Source organism: Plutella xylostella, chromosome 10, assembly GCF_932276165.1.
Source record: "Plutella xylostella chromosome 10, ilPluXylo3.1, whole genome shotgun sequence".
NCBI lineage: Eukaryota > Metazoa > Arthropoda > Insecta > Lepidoptera > Plutellidae > Plutella > Plutella xylostella.
This window is the reverse complement of record NC_063990.1, coordinates 351,946-371,692: the sequence shown is the minus strand read 5'-3', so window position 1 is coordinate 371,692 and position 19,747 is coordinate 351,946. Positions and strand designations below refer to the sequence as shown.

The window sequence follows — 19,747 nt, the reverse complement described above, 5'->3', positions numbered from 1 at the left end:
ATCGAAATACATATAAAAAGCACACATGAGAAGAATAAAGAGATTATAAGTTATAAATATTATAATGTAAAGATGTAATATAATATAATACATAGTTAGGTATAAGATAATTATTATATATAAATAATCACAATTTATTACTACACTACATAATATATGTATGTCGAAATATAAATCTGGAGTGCATGAAAAAACGATCCGCGTGTGACGTGTCAACTGTTATTGTAATACGTCCGGAGCAGCACCCTGATTAGTGTGCGGCTAACAATTGATCTGGCTGGCTAATCCTTTTCACAATGGGGACGAACATAGTATTTGTGACCGACTCGATAAGAAGACTTCTACATTCGTTTGTGCGGATGCGGAAGAGCAACTTTATACACATTGGTGAATACTTTATAAAACCACACTTTAAATGTTGGCTTTCACGCTAAAAAGTATATCCTAACAGACATGCAGAACTCTGGCATCTCTTTACATAAATGTATCTACTACAGAACGACCCGGGCGCCATATCCACCCACGTGACCGCGCCCCCTGGCTCCTACCTACCGTGGCACTGGCCCCGCTGGGAGCGGCCGCAGCTGCTGTGCGTGCGCGTGTGCGGGGCGGGCGCGGGGGCGGGGGCGGGGGCGCGCACCGCCTGGTCGGGGGCCACGGCTGTCACGCCGCGCTCCGTGCATCTTGCGTGCAGGTATGCGCTAGTAACTTTGGTTTTATTGTTACGTGCGAGAATCTTTATCATCAGTTTTACGGCGCCAGCCTTATAATCAAAACAAGACCGTTATAAAAACCCGCAGAGAGATTAACGATGGATCTGTATTTTAAACCCGTATTCAAAGAGACCTTCTTCTATAGGAGAGTAAAAAAATCATTTACAAGAAAATTTTATGTCTATACGATTAATAAAAGCATTTGAGTTTGAGTATATTATAATATTCCGCCTCTCCCCGCAGGGAGCCGGGCGGCGGCTACGTGTTCCTGCGCGTGGAGGTGGTGGCGCAGGGGGCGTCCCTGTTCATAGTGCTGGGGGACAGCGCGCCCCTGCCGCCCCCGCTGCGCCTCGACAACCACTCGCCGCTCGCACTCATGTTCCACCAGGTACACCTGTCTCACTCTAACACATAAGACATTTCACAGATAGCTCCACAGGAGACTCCTTGCCATATCCGACGACCAGATATTGACTAACAATGCTATACTAGAGACTCAAAACTTGGTGTAATGTACTTTTATCCACCAACATTTTTACTAACGACAAATTGGTGACCCCAACGTGAAACCTTAGCCTCACTATAACCTCTCTTCCTTCCCCAGGTGGGTTGCGGCGAGGAGTCAGTGGTAGGCGCCCACGCGTCGCTCCCCTGGGCGCTGCCGGAGCCCGAGGGCGGGCGGGCGGTGTCCCTGCGCGCCCCCGGAGGCCCAAGACTGACGTTGCAGCTGGATGCGTTAGACACGAGGCACAGTCTCGCCTATCACAACTTTATTTATGTTGCGTTTGCGCGGAGTGAGAGTGGCAAGTGAGTAAACGATTTGTGTCTGTGTAGTTTATAGAGCAGTATTTGTTTTAATTCATTGCTTTGCTGCTCGTCGCGTAGACCAAATTACCAACTCTTTTTACTACTCTATCTTTTAGAAACCCCAACGCCACGTCGCCCACGTCCAAACAGAACGCAACGACGGTAGAGGACGTGCTCGTACTGGAGGTACCCATCGGAAGTACGACGGTCATCCTCGGCAAGAAGAGATACGGGGATCGGTAAGCTCATTATTACTTTACTATTCTTACAGTGGTCAAAAGTTGGCGTAATAATAGCCTATCCCTCTTATGTGATAACTTGGAATATCCCGATTGCAACTATTTTGGGCTTTGACAGAAAAGCATAAACAGCTAACCATAGTTTTTTTTAATTTAATACTTTAATTGCATACTTTGCCACAGTACAATGAGGTGGACGAAGTGCTAGAAGCGTTTTCTGCGAGTCAATCTGCATAGTTTTTCTGAATACCTGATAGAACATGTTTTGTTCATTGTGTTGTGTCATGGTTCCAGATCGCAGCTGTGGCGGCGCGGGCCCAACGACTCGCTGATCCACGAGGGCAGCTCGCCGCCGCAGCCCACGGACGCGGCCGGGGACCACGCCGCCGCCGCCGCCGCCATGCATGCCATGGTCAGTCATCTGATGTTTATCATATTTATAAGGGCTATGGAGTTTAAGCTAGCTTTAGATTATGAGAATTAGGTCTCGTTTTATAAACGTTCCGATAGCATGACGGCTTTCGTACGTTTCTATTTTATTCGTGAACCATTTGTTTTGTCACTATTTATACATGACTAGCTGTTCGCCTCTTACCCTACCTTACCCTACCATACTCTATCTTACCCTACCCTACCCTACCCTACCCTACCCTACCCTTCTTACTTTTTAAACCTTCACTGGACTTCCACAAATATTTCAAGACCAAAATTAGCGAAATCGGTTCAGCCGTTCTCGAGTTATAGCGTCAGGAAGGAAACCCGATTTATTTTTATGTATTAGTAGTAGATGTACTCATAGTCATTCTCATGAGCCTGTAATACAAGCATTTTGCCTATCCTACAACTCGGCGATGTTCATCCCGGCAGGTGCTAGACATCGAGGGCCCGGCGCCGCGGCCCGGCTGCCCCGCGCCGCTCGCCCTGCGCCGCCCCTCCCCGCGCCGCGCCTCCACGCAGGCCTGGCGCCTGCTGCGCGGACGCATGACCTGCGCGCACGACACGCTCGCCGTCACCGCCGCTAATACACCCGGTAATAATTGTTATACAATATGTTGTGAATAGGAGCCCGTAGGATGAAAATAGTGTATAATCCCTAAAGTTACTGCTTCTATGAAATATCCCACCCTTCAAGTTGTATTTATTTATTCTTGTTTGGTCTGAAGGTTTTAAAAACGAAGCCGATTATAACAGATTAGACATTAAAGAAAATATATAAAAAAAGACGCAGGAAAATGGGTCAATTAACGTAGATCAGGCCGTGTCTCTTGGTTAGGGTCTACTGCCTTACATAGGCATCTTCTATGAAGCTCCACAAGCACACAGCACTCTGGATCGGCCTTCCTCTAAGATCCTGTCAAGTTAGCATATATTTTTATTATGTAGGTATAAACATTATTGCGATTGGGGAATAGTAATATTTTATAATCTTTCTTTATTTGTATGTGTTGGTGTCTCACACCATCCTGCCTTCAACCTTATCCTCAATAACCACTCTCCCCCGCAGGCGCCCGCGCAGTCCTAGCCCTAGCAGCATCAGACCGCTCGGGGCAGCCGCCGGCGGAGCAGGCCGTGCAGTGGCAGACGCTGCGCCCCGGCTCCGGACACCTCGACGTCAGGGTGTATGCTGACGGGCCGACTACGGTGCTGAAGATTGTGGACTCTAAGGAACCGGTATGTTGGGGAAGTTGGTTGGGGATCGTAGGGTATCGTTGATGTACGCAGGACAAAATGTATGTTGTAACTGCAATCATTTCTGGGCCACGCGGATAGCTCAGCGCTGTCGATTTAATCGAATTCTTCTCAGTGTTGCTGCAGAAAGCTTTCATCGAAACCGAAGATCAGGCTTCATTCTCAAATACATAATGCGATTGTATTATCTGTCTTAACAATTTGACAGCGTACGTAATAATGTCCGGCTCCTTTCAGATAGCCATATTTGTCAGCCTCTTTCAGCTTGCTATAATTGTCAGCTCCTTCCAGCTAACCATACCTAAATACCATCTGACCCCACAGGAGTCAGGCTGGCTCGAGGGCTCCCCCTCCCCCCCGCTGCCGGCGCGGCGCGAGTGGGGCGCGCGCGTGTCGCTGGCGGGCGTGGCGGTGTCGCTGCTGGCCAGCGCGCCGCCCGCCGAGCTGGTGCGGGCCGAGCTGGCCGGGGTCCGGGTCGACCTGGCCGTGGCGGATCATGTGAGGGTCGCGCTAGCCGTGGAAGATGTGCAGTTGGATAATCAGGTTGGTTGCTATTCGTAAATTCGGGAGAGTTTTCTTGGTACTTGCCTGACAGGAACCAGGGTACAAACTAATGCTCCAAGCTAGTGTGGTTCCTTTCAGATAAGCATAAAATTAAGTCTACCGGGTTGTAAACGTCGATCATAAAAGCTTTGTATGTATTTCATATCTCAGTAAGCGAATAGATAGGTAGGCTCTTTAATACCTATGTAAAGAATAGGCCTATGAAATGATATAATCCCGTGTTTCCCAGCTCCTAGGCACGCCCTCCCCCGTACTCCTGTACTGCCTCAACCCGCCCCCCGCTCCGGGCGCGGCGGGGGCGGCGGGGGGCGCGGCGCTGCACGCGGCGGCGGACCTGGCGCTGGCGCCGCCCGGCAAGTACAACGCGCTGTTCTTCGACCATCTCGTCGTCTCGCTCGCACCCATCGCTATACGGCTGGAGGAGAGGTTTGTTCCAGTTTATGATTCTTTTCTATGTCTATTGTTTAGAATCAAATTAGCGGCCCTCCTCTAAACACGGACCCAGAGAAACAACCGCTGAGGCTTCTGAAGCCTCCTTAACGTGACGTTCGAATCGCACTCTAGTCAGAAGTGCACCTTTATGACTGTGTTGTCCAACAGGCATTGTGATTTGTGAGGCCTGTTGTACTAACCGGCAACGTAACATTATTTGCCAGTAAATGTAGCCATTGGTAATCCCTTCAGACTAATCCTGAAGCTGTGCGTGTGGGCGGCGTGGGGCGACGACGCGGCCGCCACCGAGCACGTGGACGAGACCGACTACGAGACGCAGCGCGCGCTGCAGCAGCTGTGCGCCGTCCACGCGCCGCGCTGCTACATCGCCGCGCTGCGCCTCATGCCCAGCCAGGTGACTACTCACTAAGAGACGCAGCGCGCGCTGCAGCAGCTGTGCGCCGTCCACGCGCCGCGCTGCTACATCGCCGCGCTGCGCCTCATGCCCAGCCAGGTGACTACTCACTACGAGACGCAGCGCGCGCTGCAGCAGCTGTGCGCCGTCCACGCGCCGCGCTGCTACATCGCCGCGCTGCGCCTCATGCCCAGCCAGGTGACTACTCACTACGAGACGCAGCGCGCGCTGCAGCAGCTGTGCGCCGTCCACGCGCCGCGCTGCTACATCGCCGCGCTGCGCCTCATGCCCAGCCAGGTGACTACTCACTACGAGACGCAGCGCGCGCTGCAGCAGCTGTGCGCCGTCCACGCGCCGCGCTGCTACATCGCCGCGCTGCGCCTCATGCCCAGCCAGGTGACTACTCACTACTACACTGAGAACATACGAGAGTATAATAATGCGACGCGTCGTTTAAAAGCACGAAGCAAATCTGATCTCACTACGACAACGGTAAGTTTGTTAAAATGTCAGTGTGAGCGACATGACGATAAGCGGAACTGAGATGGCCGCCGATGATCCGCGGTGGTGATTCGAATTTTTCTATTCGTTAACGCGAGTTTAACCAAAACTTCATCTTGATTTTTTTAAAGTTCTTGTATGTTTTTATTTTATGTTTTATGATATTTTTTTTGTTTTTTGCAAACAGTGCTGCAAAGTGAGCAAGGTTTGATTTTCTTTTAATTGCTATGCTACTTTTGTATTTTAATTATTGACATTTACATAAATATGTCCTAATGTCTGCATCTCTTTTGTTTTTTACTGTCTCCGCTAAAGACACTCCCGGTTGAATATACTAACTACTAAGACAGATCAATACCTCTAACCTACCCTCTCATCCTCCTCGTTTATCCATGTTCACAGCAAATAAGCTGGGGGAATAGCCCGCAAAAGTCTAAGGTTTAAAGTCGTGCAACTAGATGTCACCTCTACAAGACAGGCCGTAACCTCTTAGTCAAGTATCTTTCCTACCTCCCCCCGCCCCGCCCCCCGCAGGTGCGGCTGTCCATGTGCACGGCCAACAAGCTGGAGGGCGAGCTGGCGGCGGTGAAGCGGCGGCTCGGCCTCACGCTCATCAAGTTCGAGGACGCCGCCGTGGAGCTGGAGCCCTTCCAGCGAAGACACGCCTTCGAGACGCCGCAGTACTTGGCGGATATGATATTGAAGCATTTTAAGGATGTGAGTACTCTCTATACTACTCGAGACTACTTGCAGAGTCTAAATTGCTTTGAAAATGCGTACTTATTCAGATTCAGACTGTTTCAAAATTTCAGAGAGATTTGATTCAGATATTTCAATGATAAAAGAGACCTCTTTTATAGACCTATAAACAATGATAAAAGATTCTCTATTCTTAGACCAACAGAGGGCCTTCCTTAGCTACTGCAACACCCAGGCTTGCTGCTCCAGTTTACTCGGGAGCTAGGCTGGCTGAGCTGAATTTAAGGGGATATGTACAAAGGTTCCACTCGAAAGAGCTACGGCCCCCCTCTCTGAATAGAATAGAATAGAGGTCTATAAACGACTTACGCAATTTAATTATTTCAACGGTATCCAACCTTGAATAAGTATAGTTTGGTTTTTTAAACAACCACATTCACCCACAGGTTGCGTTCTGTATTGTTACTAACCCAATATAAACCATTTTACCACAGGAGCTAAAATGGCAAGCGGCCAAGATCCTGGGGTCGGTGGACTTCCTGGGCAACCCGCTGGGGTTCGTGGCGGACGTGTCGGAGGGCGTGTCCGGGCTCATCTACGAGGGCAGCGTGGGCGCGCTGCTCAAGAACGTTACTCATGGGATCTCTAATTCTGCTGCTAAGGTTACTGGTAAGTTTTGAGGGGATCTTTTTTTCAAGTTCGACAAAATAGATAAAATGATATAAGATTAATAGATATAAGGCGGAATTTAAGCACGGCTTATGTTATATTTTAGTATCTTATTCAAGCTATACCGCTGATTCTATTCTTGCAGTTGTATATTGAATAAAAATTTAAAGCGACATGTTTTACACTGTCATGATTTTAAAATAGGACAAAATGTGAAATGTGCCGCATAAGATTTGCACTTGGAGCGCATTCCACTATGCAGCGCCTACAAGTATGTTTCTGTATTGCAGAGTCGCTGGGCGATGGTCTGGAGCGCGTGATAGTGGACGAGGCGCACGAGGAGACGCGGCGGCGCATCCGCAGCGCGGGGGCAGGCTCGCACCTGGCCGCCGGCCTGCGCGGCCTGGGGCTCGGCTTGCTGGGTGAGTGATAGTGGACGAGGCGCACGAGACACTGTATACAGGCAGGTGTTTTCTCCAGGACGGCCAAGAAGACTTTTGTGCAGCGTTGGAAGAGGAAGTAAAATATGATTATGGTGACAATCTATTCAGACATAAAGGACAGCGATTTTAAGTTAAAATAGATGGATAATTATTATTTTTATTCATATTTATTTAAAAAAAAAACCCTCCTAAACGCCTACGAACCTGATATATTATCACATTCCCTTTTCTGTATTATCTAACCATTTACTGTGCTAGTTACATACAGTACAAGTGCCATAAAACATTGTGTTTCTAATCCCCGCTCCCTGGCAGGTGGCATGACGTCGCTGGTGAAGCACAGCTACGAGGGCGCGGCGGCGGAGGGGCTGCCGGGGTTCCTGGCGGGCGTGGGCAAGGGGCTGGTGGGCACCGTCACCAAGCCCGTCATCGGCGTGCTGGACCTCGCCGCCGAGACCGCCTCCGCGCTGCGGGACACCAGTCGCAGGTCAGATATACATGCATGATTAAATAAGATTTACTTATTTCCTATATTTCATCATCTTATACACGGTATACTAAGCCGAAACCTACATGTGCAGCAGGGTGTATCTTAGCCCGAAAATGAAATCTGAATTTCAAAACTCACGAAAAAAATATATAATTTTCCATAGAAACTATGTTGGTTACGCGTACATAGATATACCATGCTGCATATGTAGGTTTCGGCTTAGTATATCCTTTTTGCAACATTTTGTATAATAATTATGTGTATATCTGAGTAGATATAACAGCTGTCGTAGACCCATATATTACAGGCCCCGCCTATCTGGGATCTGGGATTAACATGACCATGTTGTCTCCCCAGATCGGACAAGTGGGTGCCGGCGCGGCGCCGCGAGCCGCGCTGCGCGGCGGGCGCCGGCGGGCTGCTGCCGCGGTACTGCGCCGCGCAGGCCGCCGGCGCGCACCTGCTGTACCAGCTGAACAACGGGGACTACGCCGAGGTACACAGACACACACACACACAATACATGCATCGTCTTTTTGCCACTACCGGCTGCCAGTCTTAACTGTGAGGCCTTGATGCGTCATAAAAAGTATTTCCATTCCTTTTGGACGACGCGACGCACTGATGGGACCTCATCCAAGGGCATCAGCACGTCACTACGCTTGCTGGGACTTGTCTACACCAATACTTTAAAAGGTTCTTTGCAGACCCTTCTCTTAGTATAGAGATTCTAATAGTTATTTTTCTTACCGAGTCGGTGAAAGACAAAAACACTATCCCCCAAATTCATAGAACGTATTGTAAATTTACAACAAGGTTAAAATTGTCTACGAAAAACACGAGTTTTGACTCTTTACGTCAGTCAAAAAGTTGAAATTGGTATATAACAACGTCAATTTTAAGCCTATTGTAAAGTGTCAAAAAGCTCTATGAATTTGGGGTTAGGTATTTCTACAATTGCTTACTATATACCCTCCCCCGGCAGGTGTTCCTGGCGTACCGGCTGGTGCGCGCGACGCCGCACGACATCCGCGCGCTGCTGTCCACGCTGTTCCTGCGCATCTTCACCTGCAAGCAGCGCCAGCCGCACCTCGTCATGGAGACGCACCTCAGGTATGCCCTAGACTAGGCTGCTGGTCTTAACAATGTAGGGAAACTCCAAGGAATATAGTGCACATCAGGTATACCTGCTGCTGGGCTGAACAATGGAGACACTCCATCTAGTTCTAATCATAGTGCATCGAGGCTACATAAATTGACATAGGTATTTATGAAAGGAAAAGATATTTGCCGCTTCTCCGCCATTTGTGCATCTCTGTTATTTAAGTTATTTTTATGGAGTGCAAATAAAGATTATTTGTATTGTAAGATCTTACTTAGCGGACAAGCAATCTAATATACTTAATGGGGAAGAAAACCAAGTGAAACTTTGGCAGCACCAGCGTGTGTGCCTTTCTGGTTCTGATCAATTAAATTGTAGGGGAGAAAAATGGCGACTGAACCAACCAATTAAAACTGGGGAATTACAGGCACAGTCGCCTAAGGCGCTATCTATAATAAGCTTTTAGTTTTTCTCCCCATTATGTAGAGCTTCTGAATAGGTACTTCGAAATTTTCCTACGCTGCTTTAAAACCAGCCCCATTATTAACACCCTCTCCACCCTCCAGCAACCTGGTGTCCTGCGCGGCAGTCACCTCGGAGGGCGCGCACTTCGTGGAGCTGGGCGTGCGCGGGGGCGGCGCGGGGGGCGGGGGCGAGGCGCTGCGCCGCCCGCGCGTGCAGTGCGACAGCGCCGAGCTGGCGGCCTGGGTCGCAAGACACGCCGCCTACGCGAGGCAGCTCTACCACGAGACTGTGCATACGCTGCACCCACACACTGATGTGTAGGACCACAGTCACGAGGATGTAGGACCAGGAAGTGGTAAGGTTGGAATTGAGGAGTGAAGTAGGTGGAGAAAAGGGAATGTAGCCGCTGGCGGCGGCTGTATAGAGCCCAAATATTCCGGGAATTAAAATGGGACTTTAAATGGTAATGTAAACCTTGTGTAATCTTTTAACGACTGAAATAATAGTATTACATAATTATAACTGTCACGAGACTCATAGCGTGAAATTGAGGAACAAATTCATTCCGTGTAAATGAAACGTATACGATACAATTAAAAGACAACCTGTGACTTTCTCCAGCAGCAGAATACTCAATCGTGTGGCAAATAAAGTTGTCCTATAGAGGTAAAAGCAGCATAACACAGAAATGACTGCTAATATGTTACTAATAGACTCCTGATACGACTGAATTTTATGAAAATCTTTGTACTGTTAAAACGTTACATGGCCTCTACTTACTCTACTGTAAGTTACTGTAGTTAAAATTATGTACTGTGACTAAACCTATTACCTCTTCTTAACAGTATAATTATCAGTAGTCATTAGATATTATTGTACAATTTTGGAAAATCTTTAGTGACATTTTCTAAATACTGTCAAGTCACACTATATCTACTTGTATCAAGAACGTAAACCTTAATATGACCCCATATTTTATATTCACAATTACAAATAACCAAGAAACTGATTGATAACATCACAAGATAATTACGAATACTTTGGTAAACAGTTCTGTGTAAATAGTTAGTTAGTTATATGAGATGTTTTGTAAATTTCGCTCTTTGTGTAACATAGCTGAGTGTTTTGTACATATAGATATTTATGTAGGTATTATATTTTCAGAGCAGAACAAATTCTACTTTTAAAGTCATGATGGTAATGCATAATAATTATGTTAAAGATAGTTCTTTCTATGTTTAACTGATAAAGAAAGTGTGACTTGAATGTGATAGAGTGACAAGTACTATCTAATTGCGTAATTGACCATTAGGCCTCCCATCTGGCTCCCTAAAGATAACGAAATATAGACGGTCAGCAGTTACCAGTGAACCAACATGATATTGTATTGATTTAATTACCGAAGTGATCAATGTGATCATACTATTATATTATATTTTGTGTACGAAAGATTAGTGTGAGGTATGTGGACGTTGACCATGAAGTGAGGCTGTGATCAGATGAAGTTGATGTTGTATTGTTGATGATTTGCTACGGATGAGACATGTTTTAATTAAGTTTTGACTTATTTCAAAATTTTGCTGATGTAATTAATACGTAATGGGTAGGTTTTTTTCACTAAGGTTTGTGGGATAGTAGGTACCTAAAATATTTAACCAGCTTGATGTAACGACCAAAGTATGTTTTAAACAATTTATTTTAAGCGGTAGTAATATTTTGTTACAATTAAGTTTATTTATTTTACTATTAATCGAAACGCTGATTTACTAATTTATTTGAAATGGTTGTTACTAGGTATTTGTTGAATTGAGCAATAAAGTATTTTTTTAATATACCTTCACTGTTTTATTCTAGTAGGTAACTAAGCTATGCATACAAACAATTTATACAACCAATTTTACTAATATTAGATAAGTATATTTAAATTTAAGCCGGAATTGGAATATCTCCCGGTGTATCCAATAAGCCTTCAAATCTACTTACAAATAATAAAAACAATAATAATAAATCACAAACAAAGCTGTTATGTCAGCGATAACCGCGTAACACAGAGGCGAGATAAAAGCCATGTAGTGACGAGCCACAATCACTGCGGGAAGGTCACCGGGCGCCCGCGAGAGCCGGCAGAAAAATAAACATTATCTTTCAATACACTTTTGATTCAACACTTTAACTAGTCGACGGTTAACTGAGCAACCTAAAGTACGTATTTGCAGCAATTATTTATTTATGAGGTCACTGACATAACCTGTTAATCCAGTCCAATATTTTTATCACTTGAATGGTGCTGGCACAACTGGTAATGTCAATGGCTTCAGTAAATCGGGTCTGGGTTTGTGTGTGTGTGTCGTATTGTCTGTCGCAAGTGTCGGCCTTGCCGGTCAATATCACCGAGCATGTGTAAGTACCTACCGAGAGAATTATTATTACTTTCTACGGTCTCGTTTCATGTAAAATTTGTACTAGCTTGGTAAGAGTCAAATGGTTATATTTATTTGTTGTCTCACTGAATCTAATAGGTAACTGTCTCTGTTTTCATTTCAAAGTTGCATGCATTGAATGTTATCGAGCATTAACGATGCTAAGTTTTATATTTATTTAAATGGTAATCTAGGTACCCATGCCTTTACATATATATTGTGATAATGTGTAGGAATCTGTATGTAATGTGCGGTGGTGTTGCAGCATGGCGAGCCTGGACTCCAGCAAGCTGCCCGTCGAGGAGAAGCCCTTCTACCAGCCGCCGCTACAGGAGGTCGTCGATGGTAAACTACAATTAGCACTCATTTCTGAAATATCTACCATAAATATTTTTAATGTATTGGGTTTGTCCAGAACTCAAAGTTCTGAAAGTTAAATACCAAAACTTATATTAAGGCTTTTAAAGACTTGCCTATGTAGGTACCGTATGTACCTAGATAGATATTTATTGTTGTTTTTGTATCGTTCCAGTGTTGTCGGCGGGGCTGCCGTCCAACTTCGAGTCGGTGAAGGTGGAGGTGGTGGACTCGCCTGACTTCACGAAGGCTCCCTTCGATCTCACCTCGCCCGGTACGTACCCGCCGCATACCCTCCTAGAAATCACGTTCATAGATAACATAACTACTAAAATCTAATTTTACATTAGATATCTCCTTCTCGATATCGATCAGATTACATATCGACCTGAAAAGTGCAACTGCTTGATATCTTTCTGTGTTCGTGAAAGTTATCTGAATCATCGGTAGGTAGGTACTTGAGGGAATGATAAAATAGTAGTTTATAAATCTTTATCACGCAATGAACTACTCTTGAAATTAATACACAGTCGCTCTGGCTCTTGTAAATAGAAGCGATAACATTGTATCATGTCATGTACCTACAGTATTTGATTTGTAGTAGGTGCGTACATAGGTATATTTATATGTGCTGAGAAAAATACATGAGTATCTTATAGCTTCTCAATTATAATAGCTATCTTTACTGTTTTTTGAAAAAAATGCACATTTCCAACGACAGTTTTATAACTATGAGAATGCATTTAGTTACTATTGGCAAAGCATTTTAGCCTGTCTGTTCCACAGTGTTTAGGACATCAAGTTAGAGTTAGTAAGGTAGTAGTTACTTCCGGATTTTAGAAATAAAGATAGTTTTTGTGTACGTACACAAAGCCAGAATAATTAGTCTATACCTTGTTTCACGAGGAAAGACATCTGATACAAACAAAAACTACCCTTATTCGGATGTAATAAGGGTCCTGTCAGATTGGACTCCCCGTGAAACAAGGTATAGTCTGACCTACGTATCTAACCCTCCCCACCACCCGCAGGTATATCTGGCAACGTAAAGCTGATCGAGCTGGGCGGGCCGCCCTTCATGCTGCCCACGGTGCAGCGCGACAAGGTGTACGAACTGGCGGGGCTGGCGCGAGCGCTGGGGCGGGAGCGCGCGCTGGTGGCGGGCGCGGGAGCCGGGCCCTGGCCCTGGGCGGGGGTCAACTGTGAGGTGGGTGCAGGGTGCGATGTTAGGGCTATGTAGACAGTGTGAAGTGTGAAGGATTGGTAGACCTTGCTGGGCTTGCCTAACTTTCAAATCTATTAAACGTAGCCGGCAAAACAGTGACAATCACACTCCTGCTTCTTCCTTATATGCCTTTGATATTTAAGGGGTTTTCAGGGAGGAAAATGCACTCAAGTTCGTGTTGTTGTTATAGTTTCATGTCATGCTCAATTAAATCTACCTAGCTATCCTTCCCTCTTACAACCTATACTCTCTATTCCCCAGGGCATCATCAACCTGTCGATCCGCGACGGTAAAGTCAACCAGGGCACGCGCGTGGTGACGGTGGACCCGCCCGGCGCGCCCAAGGGCTCCAGCGGGTACAAGCTGCAGCGCCTACCGCAGAACGAGACCAGGACGGCGCTGCTCGGGAACTTCCTCATCAGCGATGGACTGCCCGGGAAGGTGGGTGGTTGATTAAATAGCCTTGCCGTGGCCTTAGGAGCGTTAGGTCAAATAACAATTATTTGCGCCATACGCTCTAGAGGCGCACGCTTTAGGCGCTCATATTTCTAACAAATAAACACTGATAGATACCTAACCCTTTTGCTCTTTCTATATCATGGCGTTAACCATGGTACCTATTCGAAGATAAACTTTAATATCCGATGAGACTGCCGGTCCAAATCAACAATAAACTTTTCATACCTATTGTCTTAAAATTTCCAGGTGATCAAAGTGGTGGCGGAGAAGCGCATCGGTGAATCCAACTTCATCTCTGCCATCAGGGAGACGCTGCTGAAGCACTACGGAGACAAAGTTGTCGGTAAGAAACTAATTAGGACAGTGCTACTCCTCAAAGTTGCTTTAGCGCATACCTAATGTAGTACCAATGGTCACAAATGTGAAGTGACTCTATTAAAAAATATACGAACTTACATTCGGCCCGCAATCACATCTGCAATATCTGCGCAACTGTGTTTGATTCCAAGGCCATAGCACATTTATGACTGTTGTAATCGTAACTCATCCACCATAAATCTAACATCCGTAGTAGTTATTCCGCTAGGCCCACTGCTCACACCCCATATCCCCACCCCCCGCAGGTCTAGCGGGCACGTTCCTGCTGCTGTCGGGGCGCGCCAAGCACCACGTGATGCCGGACTTCCCCGCCGAGCCCATCCACACGGAGGCCGGCGTGGACCGCTGGCTGCACTACTACGACATGCCCGCGCCCATCTTCTATGTCGGCACCATGGTTACTGGCGATATGGTGAGTGCAGTGCGGCTCAAAAAGTATTTAAGCAGCAGTTACACTTCAAAATTAGATATATGGCATACATTACATACTTACATTATGCTCACGACTGTAATCCCGGACGAAGGGATAGTCAGAGATGACTCGCTAGCAAGCCACCAGCTCTTCGCTGTACATTTGCACACACGCGATAGGCCGCGAGCCGTATCGCCGTTTTTGAATAAGTACAATGCAGGTATGGTACAAATCTAGAATCTATATTTGCAGGTTTCCTCACGATGTTCACCGATAGATGGCGTTGATTGTGGCGATGTTCAATGAGTATACGATACTCTCATCCAATATTCTCCTTGTTCTCTAAAACTTTTCTCCCCAGGGCCTGGACCTGCGCCTGCAGCACTTCCACGGCTACGGCGCGGGCGTGGGCGGGCACTACCACTACGACACGACGCCGGGGGCGGCTCGCTACGAGGGCTACTTCACACTGGCCGAGTCCGTGCTGCGAGTGGACCGCCCGCCCGTCACGCACGGGCTGGGGCGGGACTAGTGCGCTGTGTGACGGACTGGATTTGACGAGTGCTAGTGTAATTTATTGGTTGTTGAGTAAAGTTTGTTGTTGTTTATTTTGTTTTTTTTTATTTATATGTCGTTAAGATGTTGTTTAAGTTAGTGTGATTAGTGCGTGTCAAACCTTTTTGGATGTCATTTTAAGATAGATAGATTAGTGTAGCAAAGTAAAATAATAAAAAAGACATTATTATGTAGTCTGAGCCTATCTGAAACCTAGTTAAACATTGCGAGATATGGCGTTTCGACTTTCTCCGTGTTCGGCATCATAAGGGTCACAGTGACAGTTAAATAAAGTCCATTTTTCTCTCCACCTTTAATTTGCAAGGTGCGGGTGCCTATATAAATAGAGTGAGTCGCCCGCGCGCCTCAGTTGGTTTTTGATTTTTGAAGTGAACACTTCGGCAAAATGGCTCAATGTAGCCACGGTTCTCGTCGGCTTCGCTCCGACGGGGAAAAATATAATATTGAATTTGCGGAGTCCTCGCTGCCGGGAGCTGTAGCGTGATGCGGACCAGGCGGCGCGGGGCCTGCCGGCTGCTGCGCACGCAGCCATTGCTGAGGATTTCGCAACGAAGGTTTGAGTTGATAAGCCGTGAGTAAAATGATATTATTTACTGCTTTTAAAAGCTCAGCCACTGGTCATAATGCTCCGGCGCTTGGGGTTTTTATCCCACGCAGTAGGGTCCGATTCAATTGTCGTGGTGATGATTGATCACATATTCCGGTCCTACTAGTGGCGCTTGAGCTAGATACTTACATTAATGACCGCTTTAAGTAAAGCATATGTTAATTTTATACAGGAAAAAATAATAAAAATATATTTTTCTACCCTCAATTTCTAATATTTTTAGAAAACAGTTGATAAAAACTTTGCTATTACAATAATGCACTTGATTATAGGATGTAAGGCTTTACAAACAGGAGCTTTCCAGGACCGTCATAGGATTTTTTACAGGAAGCACGTGGCTCCGAGTTTCAGTATGTTGGGACATTGTGGCATGTGCGGCGAGTAATGTGATCCGCCGGTACCTACCCGCTGAGGGTAGGCAGGCCGATTCGGTGAAATTGAAGTTTCGTGTAACCTGCACCCGGCCCTGTGCTCCCGCGCTGGCCGCCGTCTCGTGCCACCTGCATCGCAGCGTACTCCCGGCCCTGCGCTCCTGCCCTGGCCACAAGTTCGTGCCACCTGCATCGCAGCATACACCCGGCCCTGTGCTCCTGCGCTGGCCGCCGTCTCGTACCACCTGCGTCGCAGCGTACACCCGGTCCTGGCCCTGGCCACCGGTTTGTGCTACCTGCATCGCTGCATAGACCCAGCCATGTACTCCTGCCCTGGCGGCTGTGTTGTCCCACCTGCACCGCTGCGCACACCTGGCACTCCTGTTCTGGTTGCCAGATCCAAACGCCCCCTGTCTGGGAAGAGATTTTATGCTCAGCGGAACCGCCTGCACTATTGCTAGCACGGTCATCATCATCATCAGCCATCATTATGAGTGACTTATTTAGAAGGTATCGAGTAACGTGCGCTATTCATCAGTGATTTTGGCATATGCAGACGAACGTTTACTGCCAAGGTTGGTCATGTTAGCCATACAAGGGCACACCAACGAAGCCTGAGTAACCACCAGCAGTCGCCGTAGCCGCATCGGCATGGATGACGACAAATCGGGTAACGTGCACCGCTTCTAAAAGTGTTATAGCACTTCAATTTGATGCCTCCGCTGAGGTAGGGTATTCTATTAAAGCAGCTTTCTTCTGAACTGCCCAAAGTGACCTGTAGACTGCTCCTGGGGATAGTTGTGCAATCAATTTTTTATTTCGATGTCTCTGCTGAAGAAACTGTCTAATGCAGCTTTTGTTCTAAACTGCCTAAAGATCATTGGACTGCTCATGGGAATGGTGACGCACGGTAAGTAAAGGAGCGTTACTCTATACTGATGAGAAACGAACGAACGAGAGCTGTCGTGCAATCGGCACGTTTAATACATACAGATAGAGCGGCTCGCGCCGCAGTGCACTGAAAGTTCGTTTTTCGTCATATAAAGTGACCCCCCAGACACTATCTTAAGTGTCATGACACATCGGCAGATTCCAGCTTTGAGTCTTTTCTTTTCTCGGCTGTGAGCAAAGTGAATCCCACCGGCGAGTGTTCAACCTAAAAGCACTGAGCTAATTCCTGATTTCGTGAAAGTCGCTGTTGCTATACCATACCGCTTCACAAGTTACCGAATTTATTATGATCCTACTGTCGGGTGATCATGATCGGAGTGTCATCGCGGTTTCTGAGTGGCACCATATTAGCTGTCTTCCTTATGTCCCAGTGGATTGTGAGTGTGTATCCGAGCTCTTTGTTGAAAAATGCGTGAACCTCCTACGCAGCAGCTGTCTACTAGGTGTATCGAATAAATCGAGTAACGGTGCTCTTGCACGAGACGACTACCTTTTGGTAAAATTATAACTTCCACTATTCTGGGAACATGCATATACCTACTGTGTACTGTGTATCACATCACGTGTAGCCGCGGCCCTACTCAATGTACGGGGCTAGATAATAAACAATGGCAGTCGTCATTAAATTTCTATGAATTTCGAAGGTCATCATAAGTACCTATTCATGCCTAAACGGCTTCTCTAATGAAAATGTATTTTTAATTCGATTCTGGCGCAAACGTTTCATAACTATTTTTCAACACTGTATCTGCTGAAACTACTTAGACTGACTGGTTAAGATGCAGACGTGCCGTTTTCACAATTCCATTTTGAGTAATCCTCAACTGTTTTATGGATATTTCAGTTAGTTACGTAACTAGTTACCAAGTAAAAAATTACTTGTGTCATGCTCGTACTCGCATCTCATTTAGGAGCTCTCTGGCCTCTAGCTGAAGGCTAGAACTGGTATATATATCTACTAAGCTAGTACAGAGTTATAACCGGGCAGCGGTGACGTGGTAGCTGCTTGATTTATTAGAGTTTGCAGAAAACTTTCTAAATAAGTAATAATTATTAGTCATAATATTAACTCTTCGCAGTTCTTTCAGAATGCAATACCAGGTCGCTGAAGTAGGTAACCTTCCTTAGCTGGACAACAACAACAAGCCTTTTTGTTATAAAGAATGTCACAGTTATTCGCCGTTCCACTGTCATATCGATGTCCAAGTACTTTTTCTTGGGTATAGCTACCTAAGTTTACCTATAGATAGCCGCAAGCTATCTGCTGTTGGCGAACTGTCAGTTCTGATTAATAAGTCAGGCTCGAGGTGGCTCGTCCAACTGTCCATGTTCCCGTCACCATGGTTGTTGCTTCCACAAGAGTCTATGCTGGCTGTCGTTGCATCAGGTCTGATCAGGTACAACTAACATCTTTACGTACCATCTTTATTTAATCGAGCAATTTTATTTTGTTTTATCTAGGTTGACTTAATGGTCTCAAAATCGAACCTACAACAATGTAAGTAGGTACCTACCTACGTACCTTTGAAGTTGCAACAAGGCGAAGCCTTAAGGTTTTGGCCGAGACCTGCCCTTAGTGTTGACGAACATACCTAAAGGTGACCTTGTTAATGTTTTTCATATGAAGTACTGAACATTTTACTTATCCTGGTGGCATGACTGATCATTTACTTACCCAGTTAAGACATGTTAGCCGGGTTTCATTTATCAACTATTATAATTGTTATTGTTGTGTTAATCAATCTTTAATAATTGATGTCATCTACCAAGGAATGCTGCCAGAGCTCATAATATTCACACATGATGATACAGAATGATAGTAGCCCACAAAATCGGTGCAAAGGCTTATAAAATAACTTTCCTTCCTAGTAGGACTGCACAGGTACTCGTTAACCGCCGAGTTAGTTAGAATACAAAATTAGACTGTGTGTTACTTGTCAATCTAGAATATGAATATAGTGACCTGCATCATGTTTTGAAAAACTGTTTACTTAGTTATCCGCCAGTGTCACAGCCTTCATCTAATCTTTTCCAGTAGCTGATGAGGCTGAGATATTTAGTAAAATTATCTTCCCTTCAAGCACCACTCCTCGTTCCAAGGACTAGATGCCGCGCCAGGTGTTGCAGGCCGTGTCGTCGTACGGGGCGGACTGAGCAGGTCCTCGAGGCTCCAGGGTCGGCTGCTGCATTTCTGAGGTCAGTCCAGAATTACATACCCTAGTCAGCATGTGCTGACCTGAGCCCCAGCGGCCTGGATCGATATTCTACACTTTACAGCTTTTAAATATTGTTGCAAAGTATTTCACTGGTTCCATCCATTCGGCTAGTGTATGTTTAAAAATATTGCCTTGACAATAACAAGATTTTGATCAATAATTACTTATAAGTATTGCTTTCGAAGAGGCACTGTGTGTATCCATATGTATAAATACCTACCTATATGTATAGGTACATACCTTCCATAACTTTCTGACAAGTCAGGAATAATAAGGAAGTACTTAAGTCTTATGTATACTTATACCTTTCTTTTTAGTTTATCTATTACCTAGAAATCTATGCATTATAAATTTATAGATTCAAATATTTATCTACTGATGTACTCATCAGTAGCTTATGGGTCACAGTTGGTTTTCTCTCCACCATGCGATAATAAACACATCTCACAATGTTTAACTAGGTTTCAGATAGGCTCAGACTACATAATAGACGCATTTTTCCTGAAATAAAAATGACATATTATGTATCTAGCCTATCTGAAACCTA

At 45.7% G+C, this 19,747-nt stretch overlaps 2 protein-coding genes across 3 annotated transcripts in view; both read left to right on the top strand.

Moving 5' to 3' along the window:
* The window catches only part of LOC105386957 (intermembrane lipid transfer protein Vps13D), a 45,917-nt gene extending 34,855 nt beyond the window's left edge, over positions 1-11,062 (top strand). Inside the window, 17 exon segments of the mRNA XM_048623732.1 lie at positions 498-694; positions 957-1,101; positions 1,318-1,520; positions 1,637-1,759; positions 2,054-2,171; positions 2,627-2,789; positions 3,264-3,430; positions 3,773-3,991; positions 4,242-4,438; positions 4,697-5,255; positions 5,895-6,077; positions 6,554-6,728; positions 7,019-7,150; positions 7,487-7,662; positions 8,023-8,157; positions 8,587-8,774; positions 9,330-11,062. Of these exon segments, the coding sequence (XP_048479689.1) occupies positions 498-694; positions 957-1,101; positions 1,318-1,520; positions 1,637-1,759; positions 2,054-2,171; positions 2,627-2,789; positions 3,264-3,430; positions 3,773-3,991; positions 4,242-4,438; positions 4,697-5,255; positions 5,895-6,077; positions 6,554-6,728; positions 7,019-7,150; positions 7,487-7,662; positions 8,023-8,157; positions 8,587-8,774; positions 9,330-9,549 (3,300 nt within the window). The 3' untranslated portion in view covers positions 9,550-11,062.
* A 212-nt stretch (positions 11,063-11,274) lies between these two features.
* On the top strand, positions 11,275-15,087 carry LOC105380386 (ester hydrolase C11orf54 homolog). Of its 2 annotated transcripts, none has more exons than XM_038118030.2 (8): positions 11,275-11,430; positions 11,914-11,993; positions 12,181-12,279; positions 13,037-13,212; positions 13,492-13,671; positions 13,936-14,032; positions 14,313-14,479; positions 14,841-15,087. In XM_038118030.2, exons 2-8 carry the CDS (start codon positions 11,915-11,917, stop codon positions 15,009-15,011), a joined length of 969 nt encoding a protein of 322 aa, XP_037973958.2. In that variant the 5' UTR covers positions 11,275-11,430; position 11,914; the 3' UTR covers positions 15,012-15,087. The 2 variants fall into 2 exon arrangements, with proteins under 2 accessions (XP_037973958.2, XP_037973957.2); XM_038118029.2 differs by lacking the exon at positions 11,275-11,430 and adding an exon at positions 11,455-11,628.
* Positions 15,088-19,747: the final 4,660 nt, after the last annotated feature.

Bases quoted from the DNA above. Each gene is read 5' to 3' on its own strand.
- LOC105380386 (XM_038118029.2), top strand. From the start codon at position 11,510: ATGGTGCTGGCACAACTGGTAATGTCAATGGCTTCAGTAAATCGGGTC. The intron at 12,280-13,036 runs GTACGTACCCGC...CACCACCCGCAG, and splicing joins CTTCGATCTCACCTCGCCCG to GTATATCTGGCAACGTAAAG. The intron at 14,033-14,312 runs GTAAGAAACTAA...CACCCCCCGCAG, and splicing joins CTACGGAGACAAAGTTGTCG to GTCTAGCGGGCACGTTCCTG.